Source organism: Gopherus evgoodei, chromosome 1, assembly GCF_007399415.2.
Source record: "Gopherus evgoodei ecotype Sinaloan lineage chromosome 1, rGopEvg1_v1.p, whole genome shotgun sequence".
In the NCBI taxonomy this organism is placed as follows: domain Eukaryota; kingdom Metazoa; phylum Chordata; order Testudines; family Testudinidae; genus Gopherus; species Gopherus evgoodei.
In genome coordinates this window covers 50545354-50559723 of record NC_044322.1, presented here as the reverse complement: position 1 = coordinate 50559723, position 14370 = coordinate 50545354, and the positions used below count along the sequence as shown (strand labels likewise).

At 39.2% G+C, this 14370-nt stretch overlaps 1 protein-coding gene across 1 annotated transcript in view; it reads right to left on the bottom strand.

The window, feature by feature from the left end:
* The window catches only part of FREM2 (FRAS1 related extracellular matrix 2), a 223922-nt gene that overhangs the window by 99398 nt on the left and 110154 nt on the right, over positions 1–14370 (bottom strand). The window contains exon 3 of the mRNA XM_030563843.1: positions 6212–6358. Within this exon, the coding sequence (XP_030419703.1) occupies positions 6212–6358 (147 nt within the window). The remainder of the gene's footprint in view (positions 1–6211; positions 6359–14370) is intronic.

Here is a 14370-nt window from a genome sequence, read left to right as displayed (position 1 = left end):
CTCAAAACACAGCTTGTGGCTATATTTTCCGCTTCTGACACTGGGACATTTTCCCTGCTAGACCCAGGGCTTTTAGAGACCCGGATGCCACTCCAAGCCCTTTACCCTGTATATTGAGACAGGAGAGGGGAATAAGAATCTCCCCTAACACCTTTTGCATTCTTTTACAATCCTGGAATTACACTCAAAAGGATTGGGTTAGTCAGATGCAAGTTAATCAGCCAGTCAGTCTTGGATCAGCTCCTTGTCAGAATCAGAGCTCAAAGTACTTAGAAACTAAACTCAATTCATTTTCCAGAGGCAGAAAATTTTGTACATACTGTTACTGAAAAGGCCAGACAACAAATTTGTATTGTTACTTCCTTGAATAAAATCAGTATCTGTTAGCCAATATCAACAACAATATAAACCAAGGAACAAAATTCCTTAACTTGTGCTTTATTATTATACATAGGTGCTCGAACTATGGGTGCTGGCTTGAAGTGGTTTCTACCATATCCAGGCTTTACACTTTGGTTCAATGGCTCTCAGCATTCCCACTATACAAATTGTTCCAGCACTCCTGTTATTATATATTATTTTCCGATGCAGCGTTTGCTCTTTGAAAGAAAAAAAGACGTACATAGCCAAGTTAATTGTCATAAGCAGAGTCACTTAGACCCTGCTTCAGCTAGGAACTTAAACATGTGCCTCACTTTCAGCAGTGCCTATTGATTTCAGTGGGACTACTCGTGCGTGAAGTTTATCTTGCTGAATCAGGGATTTAAACTGTATTCCCTCTTTTTCCAATCAGTTTAAGTCCTGCCTGCTATGCTTTGACCTGAACTTGTGCAAGATTAATATTTCATCATCCAAATGTATCACTACTGCCAGTGCAGAGAGAATTGGAATTTTTTTTTTTAAAAAGCAGATCCAGAAGCCAGAGATATGTGTGAGGTTGTAGAAATGTGATAGTATCTTCCCCCCTTCTCACTCCCCATCCACTGTGAGCAGTTTTCAACACCTCTTGGATCAACCACAAATCACTGGCAACATTGATCGAAGAAAATGAGCCTACTTGCTGCAGTTCCTAATGCATACACTGGTCATTGCTTGATCACATCAGTTCACAGCAGCATGGCTGGTAAAGGATACATATTAATGTTTGTCTTAACAGTTGCTGCCCACTGTGGTCTACAAAACAATTCCTAAATTTATAGGCAAAGAGTTAGTGCTGTCTTTTGATTTAACTGGGGTTAGAATCCAAATTCTTTGTTGTCTTTATTTATAAAACATAGAGCTTCATGAATGTAAGCGCCTCAATAGATGCTCTTCTTCGGTATCCCACTAAACATAAATGGATTCAACAAAAAAAGATAGGTTCCTGTCTTTAGTGAAAACTCTTCAACTTTTTATTGTTCACAGACACAGTATGTGTGAATTCTTCATGTTTAATGACAAGATCAAATACTGCTCACTCTGCTCAGGCGACTAGTCCTTATTAATTCGATTATTTGCATTTTAATTGATCTATGTGCTACAGCTAGACACAACTATTATATACAATTAATCACATACCAGTGTGTGTGATTTGTATACAGTTATTGTGTCTGTATGCAGTACATAGATCAGTGGTCCCCAAAATGTAAGGCATGCCCCACAAAGTGGGCAAGGAGGACCTTTCGGGGGCACATGGTGAGACCCACGGCAGCCTCCATTGGGGGTAGCAGGGAGCACCACCCATCCCCGCTCTGCCCCAAGCCCGGCTCCAGCTCTACTTCGCCCTTTCTCTGCTCCCAGCCCAGCTTTGCCTCATTCCCTCTCTGCCCCAAGCCCAGCTCTGCCTCTAGCCCCAGCTCTTCCCTCATCCCTAGTTCTGCCCTCAGCTCTGCTTCTAAGCCAACTGTGCAGCAATGGGGGTGGGGGGTCTGGACAGATTTCATTATTGGTAAGGTGGGGGCATGACAGGAAAGTTTGAGCACCACTGACATAGATTAATTCCTAATACATATGGCTGGGGAGCTCGGAATGGAATCCTACTCTTTCGACTCAAAAATACAGAACTAAAGAAAAGTCAGAACTATAGTAGATCCTCTTTAGTTACAAGTTGTAATAAGTCTCTCAGCCTTCCCAGTCACTCAGCTACCAGAGAACAATATCACACATGTGCGTGTGGACATGCACATACACATACACACACAAAACTAGTGGTTTCTGGTTTCCAAGTGAGTAAGGTGAGCAGGATTTGCTGCACTGCTGGCACTGGCAGCACCATCTCAAGACACTTCTCCTATTGGATTATACCAACAGATCACCCAACCCTATCCTTCATTTCTAAAAATAAAAAATGTAGCATTGAGGGAAGAATTTTTCCCCCCAGCAACTCTTGTTTTTAAACTAGTTCTCAATCTTTCCTCAGTGTTGGACTGGCCATGTTTGAGATGGCAATTGGTTGTTTAAGCTGTTTCATTGTCCTCTCTTATATAGGATTCTGGGGACCATTTAGATTTATCAAGGAGCAAGTTTCCAGAATATAAGAAAAACTCAAATAACAATTGCATACTGGATTCCACAGTAAGATCTATCTTTTAGACAGTAATTGAATTTTTCCATAAGTACTATGCAATATTGGAGAGGATATGAACTTTCTGTTAGGTATGAATCTCAAAATTCTACTTTCTGCTAAGATCAGTTAATGTTATAGTTGGAGTTCATGTGGGTAACTTATTTTACACTTTGTGGGAGAATTTAGCTTCCACTGAAGAAAAGAAGTGACTTGGAACAGTCACAGTGTAGTAGGCTAGGAAGTCTGTTGAGCAGAAGCTTCAGTCATGGTAAAATCATTCAACACTGTGGTGGTTTCATGGTGTAAACAAATGAAGGACTATGATTAAAACCGCTTTTCCTCCCTTTCCACTTGTGGTCCCAGAGGCTATGTCTACACAAGGATAAAAGACCCGAAACACAGCGATGGCTGGCCTGGGTCAGCTGATTTGGGCTTGTGGGGCTAGGAGCTAAAAATTACTGTGTAGTTGTTAAAGGCTCAGGTTGGAGTCAGAGCTCTGGGACCCTCTACCACAGCCCAAGCCGAAATGGCTACACAGCAATTTTCCAGCCCCAGAGTCTTAGTCAGTTGACCCGGGCCAGCTGCAGGTCTTTTTTTTTATCCCTGTGTAGACACATCAAGAGAGGCTTTAACCTAGGAATCTGCTACAACACTTCCTTTATAGATGACCTAGTCTATAAACCAAGGATATCCCTCCATTTCCATCTAAATGGAACAATTTGATTAATAAGACAAGTTTGAAGTCTGACCTGACTTATCTCACTCAATTTCTCTGAAGTCAATGGAGTTAGTCTGAATTTACAGTAGTGTAGATGACAGGAGAATATAATCCATAAGTAGCAAATAAAACAATTTTAATACAGAAATATTCTCCTCTCAAACTCATATGGCATATCAACTTCTCTATGAGCACAAACTCCCACTGACATCCAGGGGAATTCTACATGCACAGAAAGTACAGAGTGGTAGGGCTGAGATCAAATATGTGGACTGGAAAGGAAATGTTTTCCCACACTGCACAATTACAACTGAGCTTTGTATTAATTATTTTTGCAGAAACTTTGCTCTAAGTATAAAAGCATAACATTTTTTGCTCATTTTAATTTGGATAAAAATAGATACAGATATAGAATACAGATGGAAAGCAATGGACCACCTGTGGATTTTCTTGAAATGCTGCAGTACCCAATACATCTTAGAAAATATAGATTCTGCTAAACTCTCAATCCTACTGCAGTTTGTTGTTATGACTGATGAGGATGAGCAGGCTACAAATGGAATGCTTTTACTTCCCAATTGTTAAATAACATTTTGGAGTTAATTACCCACAGGGGTAGCACACTAGAAATGAGCTGAATTACAGCTGTTCTGGGATGGAATTCCTATGTATGGAAATAATTCTGTATAAAAAAAATGTATTATTAACCATTATCCTTGAAGGTATTTTGCAAATTCCACAAATTGTAACTATTACAACAGATAGTTTCAAGCTGTAAGTTGTTTGAAAAGTTTCAGTAATTGAGTTTATTAATTAAACTTACCAGTTTATCTGTGGTTAACCAAATAAGGCTACTCCATAACATGTGTTTTGCATGAATTCATAACTGCTGATGCAAGTAATTGTAAGGATGGTTAAAAAGCTTTCTGATCCCAGTTTGACAGTTCCTTTCCACCAGTAAAAAGACAAACTATGAAGTGTATGTGCATATGCATGTGTGAGATAGAGGGTAACATTTACAAAAGAACTGAACAGCCAGATTTGTAGAGGTATTTAGGCACCTAATGATGCTGATTGGTCTCTAGTGGGATTTTCAAATGCACTTCAGCATGTTAGGTGCATAACTCTCCTTAGGCACTTTGGAAAATCTCACTAGGCATCTGTATGCATCTTTGAAAATAACTTCAAAAATCTGGCCTTTGGTCACTTAGGTGCTTTTGAATATTTTGTCTGGTCAATAACAAATGATAAAATTCTGTAGCCTTAAATCAAGCAAAGTTTCCATTGACTTCAATAAATGTTCTACCTGACAAAGAAGTGCTGAATTTGTCTCAAAAAGTATTGATAAAAATCCAGTGCTGGAAAATCTGACCAACCACCAAGCTTCTGAAATTTATTGTATAGTCCAGTTCATAAACTAAAATCTATGTAATTAAAATGTTTTTATTGTATTCCAATTAATATTCCCTAGCAAATTCTTTTCATCCATTTGTCCAAACTCTTCTGTCTCAGGAAACTTTAGAGCATTTACAAACTAGAATCTTTTCAGGTTTTCCTTTAGTTTTAAGATCTTGCTTAAAAGATGACTGTTGATAACTGTTCATAAGCAGCATAACTGTGGACTAAAACTACTAAAATCAGAGTGCAATTTTTTTTTTAAATAAACTTTTCACATTCCACATTTTTGTCTGGCTTCCAATATATTCATGTGTATTAAATTGACATACTCAAAATATTTTCTCTCCATATATATATTCCACTTGATAATGGAAGAGATAAGTACCCTTCCTTCCTCACCTCTGCTAAAGTGTCCTCCTGGTTTATGACAATACAAGACCTCTCCCTAACCATCAGGACAACTGCCCCACCCCTAAAAGAAAGTGTTTCACAGCCTGGGACTGTTGATGATAACAGTTGCTGTTTTATATTGAGCATTAATAATCAAAGTCAGCTAGAGAAACTTCCCCCTCAAATCTTTGCATTTGACACTCTCAGTCTTGTAATGACAAAGGTTGAGGAAAATTATGAGTAGATGCAACACATAATTTATACTCTCTGATGCCGCACTGTGGCCAGTTCTTTGGAAATATTATGTATCAAATGGAATTGCAAAAGGGTAAATTTGTTCTTTTCATTCATCTGGCACTCTGAATGATAGACCCTGTACATACTAACTTGACCCAAATGTTCCAAGTAAGTTCCATAAAAATTCATCCCAGAGTCAGAAACCACAGCTCCATTCAGTGGGTTAACAGATATTTGGTCTCAATCTATAAATGAGGTATTTTCTACAGGTGTGCTAAACACAACACAGATAAATATGCAAAAATGCACAAATTTATGAAACCACCATTTTTATTGCACATTCTTTAGTTTAAGCATTTTTAGTTTTCAGTGTATAATGGATCAAATTTAGTTTTTTTTTTAATGAAAAGGATACTTCTTATGAAAAAGGAGTTTGGCGAACTAATTAGGGTCAAGGGGGTCCTTTCAGAGCTTCAATTTCAACCTTTTTAACCTAATTTGCTTGTAAAGATATATGGCCTTATTTTGCTCCCATTCAAGCAAACAGAATTTCTACATTTGAATTCAAACAGAAGGGTTGGCTCCATGGTAGCTATAACCAATGATGAGCTGCTGCAGAAACCAGAAAATGTATAGATGAAAGATCCAATGTGGTTACTGTTGAAAAGGAAATTCCTACTAAAGACTGATGTTTGAATCAAAGAGGACATAAAACTATCAGTAACTGATTTGTAATTTGATTTTGTGCCTTAGTTTAAGTGAATCATACAATTATTTGAACAAAAGAACCTTGTCTAATAAATATGCATTCTAGTGTACTTAGCTGGATGAGCACCAAACAGTACCAAAGTAACATACTGTGACACATTTTGCTAATCTTGTTGGTCTATAGCTCAGAAGTAATTTATAGGATTGGAACTTACTAATAAAAGAGGTTTCTCCCAGGTAACCTCTCCGCTTAAGAACAACATCTAGATATTTAGAGTCTTCATTTACCAAATAATATTCCTTCTCTAAAGAGATCCAGGCCCAGTTCAAACGAAAATGCTGGCTCTTCAGCTTATTGCCGCCTGTAAAACAAAATGAAAAAGAAAGGCTTATTTACCTTGCTTTTATTTTCTCAGTGATGCAAATTAATGTATCCTATCTAAGCCATATGTTTCAGCTGTAAATTCAAATTCCTAACATCATGGAGGTTTAACAGTAAGAAAAAACTAATAATCAAGTAGTCCATGACATATTTCATATACACAGAAACAAATTCTATGCTGGATACATATAAACAGGTCACATTATAACTAGGATATGGATCAATTAATCAATTTTGAGTTTTCATCAAAATAATACTTGAGTTCCCTGCATTTAAAACAAATGAATGAATGATTCAAAACTTTCCAAGTCTGAGTTTGTATTTCCAAAACACACATTACACAGGATATCATGTGGAACTTCTGAGATATGATCAGAATGCCACAAAGCACGTATTATCTTAAGAAATTGGAAATGATATCTGCAATCATTCAAACTGCTACAGCAAAATTACAACTTCTGACACATCACTCCACAATTGCAAAGAGACTAATTCCGGTTACTTGGGAAATTAATCTTTACCTATACAGTCTGCTCTAAAAGATTGTTGTTTTGTTGACTGATCCCAGTGTCTTTCTGGATCAGCGACTATATGTCAGGTATGTGTTATATAACATATTTATGACACAGCTATCACATCTTATTAGCAAATGGTTTGAGAAAGATTACGTCTTCCTGATAGGTAGGATACTCTTCAAAAGCATATGAAATTAAAACTGTAGACTTAATCATAAAAGCATGAATTATCTTCATCATTTAAGGTGATTTAGAGCACTGCAGATGGTTATTGTCATTCCCATGAATCACTTTGAGAAAATATATGCATGTATACTAGATTCAGCCATGATAATTTTCTTCTACGGCTTTCAATTTATATATTCTATTAATTAAGCCTCCAAATTGAATCACCCAGCTGGCTGGGATTTTTTTAAATTTAAATTACTACAAATATAGATCAAGTGCTATCCCTAACTATCTGTGACATGGCACAAGAAGCAACCCTATGGCACAACTGATTACCCCACAAATGGAAGCAAATTCAAATCCTGAGTGGGGAAGTTCCCTAGTAAAGCAGCAGCAGCACAACTTCCCAGGAATGGCCTGGGATGCTGCAAAGCCTGACTGCCATGACTTCAGACACTGCAAGTGAAGTGCAGCATGGCAGTGCCACCCTAGAGGGAAGACTGAATGGTGAACATGGATTGAAATGGCATTTCTGGATGGCAGCTCTGTGTTGATGACATGGCCATCAAGTTGAAGATCATACCCACACACTCATCATTGAAAGAGCCTCCATAACATCCTTCCTCCCATTCCTGTGTGGATAATGCTTATATTGTTCATCATGAGTACTCTACTTTTGTGAGTAGAGTAGAGGCAAGTATGAAAAAGAGGAACAGGATCCACAGCTGGAAAGGGGAACTCATTCACATGCCTTCCTTCCCATTCAACTCCAAGAATCTGTATAATACAAGCTCACAAACTAGGTATGGACCTGCCCTGTTTCTAGCACCAGTCACACTCAAATGCACCTACATGGCCTTGTGGAGTTTACACAATCAGAAGAACATAGCACTTAGATATGGTGAAGACAGGCACTATAAAAAATAAGACAAACCAGACAGACAGAGCTTAATCTACTCTAAAATAAATGTTTCAGAAGAAACATCTGTAAACAAATGGCACTTTAAAGGTCTACATAAGAACACATTTTTGTCAGATGGAAAGATATGAGTCGCACAGAGGTAACAGACGTATCACTGACAGAGAGCTATGTACTGGTTGCACACTTTTATTTATTTGTATAACAAGCACTCTCTCACCCAAACAGATTAAAATGATGATGATAAAATATAGCAGAGTTATTTTCTCATGTACAGTTTACCTCCATCTGCTACAGATTATCCTAGGTGAAAGGGCAACATAATGTCAGATTGTAAATATAGGTATTGTGACTGTCAGGTAGAAGTTCAGAACCCATCAATATTGAGTGAGTCAACATGGTGGAGTTTGTTTGCCATTACTCTGCTAGGGCCCTTCATTTCCAGAGAAAGATTAAAGCAGTGATCAGCATGGTCGTGGGAAAAATATATATCTAGCACTGGGAACAAAGATGTCCTCTTACCAACAGACTGCTGGACCTATTTGCTCCTGTGAGAGTATGCAGTCCGGCTTCCCTCCCACAAGGCACTGCTGAAAGGCAAGGTTTGCAGGGATAACTGATGGCTAAACTGTGCAGGGAATTGACTCGAGAACTATTGTCATTTAAGATTTTTATAAAAAACTAGTAAACAAAATATATTTTATTGGACTGCAGGAGAAATATTTTCAAGTCTTTTAGTCCACTCACATTTTAACTATAGTAGGAAGGGACAAATGGAAGGTTTGTTTTTTTTAAATAATGTGTTCCACTCCTTTCCCTTGAACAAACAGACAGCCTTTTAAGTTACTTCCACTCTGCTCCCAAGATAAGCCTCTATACATACTTCTTTATGGAGCTATCAGAAAAAATGTGAAAGCTACTGTACTATGCAAATGGAAGCAAAATAGTTATCAAAGTATCATGCTGCAGTCACTGACCTAACCTATTATTGTTCCTTTGAACTGTACCAACTGTTGTGGAGAGAGGAGAGTCTTACAAATGGATGTACCAGTAATTGCTGTACAGCAGTGGTCTCCAACCTTTTTACACACAAGATCACTTTCTGAATTTAAGTGCAACCCAGGATCTACCCTGCCCCTTCCCTGAAGCCCCACCCTGCTCCCTTCATTCCCCCCTCCCTCCATCACTCGCTTTCCCCCACCCTCACTTACTTTCACCGGGCTGAGGCAGGGAGCCGGGGTTCAGGAGGGGGTGCGGACTCTGAGCTGGGGCCAAGGGATTCAGAGTGTGGGAGGGGGCTCTGGGCTGAGCCTGGCGCAGGTGGCTGGGGTGCACAAGGGGGTGAGAGGTGAAAGCTCTAGGAGGGAGTTTGGATGCAGCAGGGGGCTCCGGGCTTGGGCAGACTGTTGGGGTGCAGGAGAGGGTATGGGGTGCTGGCTCCGGAAAGGGGCTTAGGGCTGGGACAGGGGCAGGTTTGGTGTGCTGTTTCTGGGGAGCTCAGGTTTGGGGCAGGAGGTTTGGGGTGCTGGCTCTGGGAGGGGGCTCAGGGCTAGGGTGCGTTCCAGGCCAATGGGCGCTGTGAGGGTGGTGCTTGCGGGCAGGAGCAGTGTGCAGAGATCCCGCTCTCTGCCCCAAGGGGTGTGCTGACTGCTTCCAGGGTGGCGTGGGGTCAGGGCAAGCAGGGAGCTTGCCTTAGCCCGGCTGCGCAGCCGGACTTTTAGCAAACGGAAATCATGATCGACTAGCAGAAACTCCAGGATCAACCAGTTGATCGCGGTCTATGAGTTGGTGACCACTGCTGTACAGTGTTTATACATTGGACACAACATTTAGAACACTAAACACAGCTATCTATTCAATGTTAATTAAACCCGTATTTACTTTAGCTCAGGGCCACCCAGAGGGGTGGGCAAGTGGGGCAATTTGCCCCAGGCCCCACAAGGGCCCCCATGAGAGCTTTTTGGGGCCCCTAGAGTGGGGTCCTTCACTCACTCCGGGGGCCCCAGAAAACTCTTGCAGGGTCCGAGCCCCCGGATCTTCTTTCGCTCTGGGTCTTCAGCGGTCCGCTGCTGAAGACACCAGGCCCCCTGAATCCACCCGGCCCTGCTTTAGCTAAACATGCCTCTATTAGCCTAGTGAAGTTCAGAGTCAATTTCATAATCAGAAGGAAAGGAGGGCATGAGAGCAGCAGAATAAGGACAATGGACTTCAAAAAAGCAGACTTTACAAAACTCAGAGAACTGGTAGTTTTTATTCCCTTGGGCCTAACTAAGGGTAAAAGGAGTTCAGGAGAGCTGTCAGTTTTTCAAGGAGACAATATGAAATGCACAAATGCAAACTATCCTGATATGAAGGAAAGACAGTAAGAATAGTAAGAGGCCAATCAGGCAGGGGTGCTGGAACAATTTTTGTAGCGAGGGTGCTGATCATGGATTGGAAACCATGTATTTGGTGTTTGTTACTACTACTTCAAGCCAGGGGGTGCCATGGAGTTCCAGCACCACTTCAATCAGGAGTTCTTTAATTACATGAAAATCAAAAAGGAATCTTACAAAATAAAGGATCAATGGACAAATTGCTAAGTGGAGTACAAAAGTCTGGGATGTATTAACAGAAGTGTCATATGTAAGACATGGGATGTAATTAGAACTGATGAAGTCTCAGCGGGAACACTGTCCAGTTCTGGGTGCCACACTTTAGGAAAGATGTGCACAAATTGGAGACATTCCAGAGGAGAGCAACAAAAATGATAAAAGGTTAAGAAAATCTAACCTATGAGGAAAGGTAAAAAATTGGGCATGTTTATTCTTGAGAAAACAAGTTTGGGGGAACTTTGTTAATAGTCATCAAATATGTTATGAGCTGTTATAAAGAGGACGATGCTCTATTTTTTTCCATGTCCACAGGAGGTAGGAAAAGAAGTAAGGGGTTTAATCTGCAGCAAGGGAGATTTGAGTTAGATATTAGGAAAAACTTTCTAACTACAGGGTAGTTAAACTCTGGAATAGGTTACCAAGGCGAGTTGTGGGATCCCCATCACTGGAAGTTTTTAAGAACAGGTTGAACAAACACTTATCAGGGATGATCTAAGTTTACTTGGTTCTGCCTCAGTGCAGAGGGCTGGACTTGATGACATCTTAAGGTCCCTTCCAGAAGTACATTTCTATGATAATGTCCCTTATTAGCTTTTTAAGGCAAAAGTGCATGGGGATACTTTTTAATACTGTGTTGCAGACACAGGCTTTTACACAACGTTTTAAACAGCTTATTAATGGTTTTGTAAATGGTCTCAAATTTCTTGTTCACTGTTTCAAATAGTTTAAAACTCTTTCTGGTCTACTTTATATTGGCACACAGTTTTGTACATAAAAAAACTATTACTTAACAGAAAGAAACAAACTGGTGTTAAAGGAAAACATTCACATGGAGAAACCTAATTGGCCAGGTACCAAACTAATTTATTTTTGTTGTCTGTGCTATGGAGATTGGTAAAATTTATTCTGTTGGAAAGGTAAGGTTAGATTAAATATACAATTAAAAAGGTTCAGAGAGAAGACTAATGTGAAACATTTTATATTGCCTAACTTCTACTCCTTTTTTAGATTACTCTTCCATATTTTAAACTACTTCTTTGCAGGCAAACAAACTTTTGGGTGAGGTTTTCAGAGGGCCTTCAACATATCCTTTATTTATGTAAGCCTGTTGTTACTATTATAATACACAATATTGTTAACTGTATTCAAATGAGCAGCCCTGTACTATAATAATTGACAGATTATAAATTTAGGTGAATACATTGTATATTTTTAAGTCTTGTGCAGAAATTATTAAATTAAATATACAAATAATTTAAAGAGAGTTAAATGTTATTCTGAGAACAAGAAAGTTTTATTTTCATTTCAAATCCCTTTCAGAATAGGATGCGACTATGCATGCTCCATTCTAGCATACTGAAACATTACATCCAAAACCAAAACTATATTAAAAGAATATTAAGGTTTTGAAATCAAGCACACAAACATGAAAAAATGACAGAATTAAGGTGGCCGGTGCCACCTTAATTTGGCTTCCTGCGTAATTCACTATCTTTGCTGCCCATAGTAATAAAATAAATACCTGCAAATAAATTAAGAGAGTGTATATCCCTTATGAACTCTTCCCCTGGGTTTAAGCCAAACTGCTGTGCAAATAATTAAGGTACTATAAATCAATGACAGTTTTGCTTTCATTCCTTTCCCAGGTAAGTGCTTGTAATACAAATATATCAGAGATTTAGCGAGGGGAGCCATGACCACAGTGATTTTAAGACTAAACAAAAGGGCTGAGGGCCAAGTTACAATGATGTAGTCCAAGAAAAGTCCATTGACATCAATGAAATTTGCCCTTGATGACATAACTATGATTATGCTTAAAACTCAATGCATTTAAATACTCATGATGCCAAATTAGTCTAACTTCTTTATTTCCAGCAGGGCCGCTTCCAGAAAAGTCAAGTCATGTAGCATCTCCAGTTGCATTTACTGAATACAAAAAGTTATGTTAAAAGAAAATTAAAAGGGTGAAACTAATCATTACACTATGGTATGGGGAAAACTAACACAAAATTAACACTCCCATTTAAGCAGATGCTTGAAAATCTGAAAATCTAACACCTTTCTGGTTCCCCTAATTCACAAGCATACCTAGGTGGCCACATGCATTTAAAGGAAATAAAAACTGCATGAAAAATACAGGATAAAACCCTTGGGTCAGATCCTCAGCATTCACTCCCATAGTGGAAAGCTGCCCTAACATACAGGGATTACTACTGGGTGACATAAAGCTGTCATAGCCAGCTCTATACTATCTGCTCTTAGCCTCTCCAGTACTGTGGGCAAGGCTGGAGCTTTATGTTTAAGGAACCTCATCCCAAATGTTTTTATTCAAGATACAAAATCATATTATTGTAGCCCAGTGTATAATTCTTTGTCTGATTACTCATTGACAATGTACTCCAAAAACAATTTCCTACATTACTGTATATTTTACATTTATTAGCATTTATGAAGCTCTGAATTTTTAATTACAATTGAAAGATGATGGATTTTTCTGGAAGGGGTTCTATTATTAATATTTTATACCCACATTAACACCCAGGTTTCTCTCTTTTCCTACCACAGCCTCATTCTTATGCTCCTTTTCCAAGAATGGAGGCATGCTTTGACATGGTTTTCTTCATAACTGCAGCCTGAAAATAATGAACACTAAGGATCAGTTTCTGTTTTCAGTGCATGCCACTGTAAATATATAGAACTAAATTGGAGTTTGATGACCAAAATCAAAATCTAGCTCTACGAACTCCAAGATTACTCATTGCTTCCTCCTGCTATGGCTGGTAGTGGTCCCCTCCTTCTCACCTCCAGTGCTGGGTAGTAAGGAATACTGAGAGTGAACCTTGGCAGTTCTGCATGCCTGGACTATTCAGCCAAATAGAATCACAGAATCATAGAACCATAGGGACTGCAAGGGTCGGTCATCTAGTCTAATCCTTTGCCAAGATGCTAACATTAGTTCTACTTGCCAAGATTTCAGTACCAGCATTTATAACTGAAATTAATATGGCACATACAGAATGCTTGTGTATCATGTTCCTCTATATAACAGGATATGTCAATAACGCTTGAGGTGGGATACAAATGCCACCCAAACAAGTACGCTTCTGTTAACTGAATGACAGCTCTCCATTTCCCAAATAGAGAAAGATAATGAAAACCATGAATGTTGTATTATGGTCCATTGGTAACTATGCATACTACAAGACACCGAATCACAATCAGAAACGTGTGCCAAAATGAAGTATGGTCTAGAATACAGTGGCCATCAGAACAGAGCTCAGAAGCACTAAAAGGACAACCTGTGTTTATCATCTGAACTCCCATCAACTCCTTGGTCTTTGGATTTCACCCACAGTTGCATGCTGTAGCCACTAGCAGTACATCTTCATGGGAAAGAACACCACTGTCAATGCCTCCTCTGCCGAGACCATCAGTGAAGGGTTAGGTTCCAGAATCCGTTGCCCTTCAGCATCTCTCCTTGGAGGTGAAGGTGTTGTCATTTCTTTGGGGCCATCTGAGTGAAGTTATCTTATAAAAGTAGTTTTCTCAATAACAAGAGTTATTAATAATAGAGAGAATATAATAATAGAACAACACAAACAGTTTGCATAACATGTGTACATTTACATTTCTCATGAATTAAACTAGACAGCCATTCTTGACATCCTTGTCCTCACTGCATGCAACCCTGGTGTAAGCAATCACAGGGCAGTCAACCTGTGGTAGCTTAACTTGCAAAAATGCAATGATACACAGTATGCTGTCACTCCCTACATCCACAATAGCACTATATCTG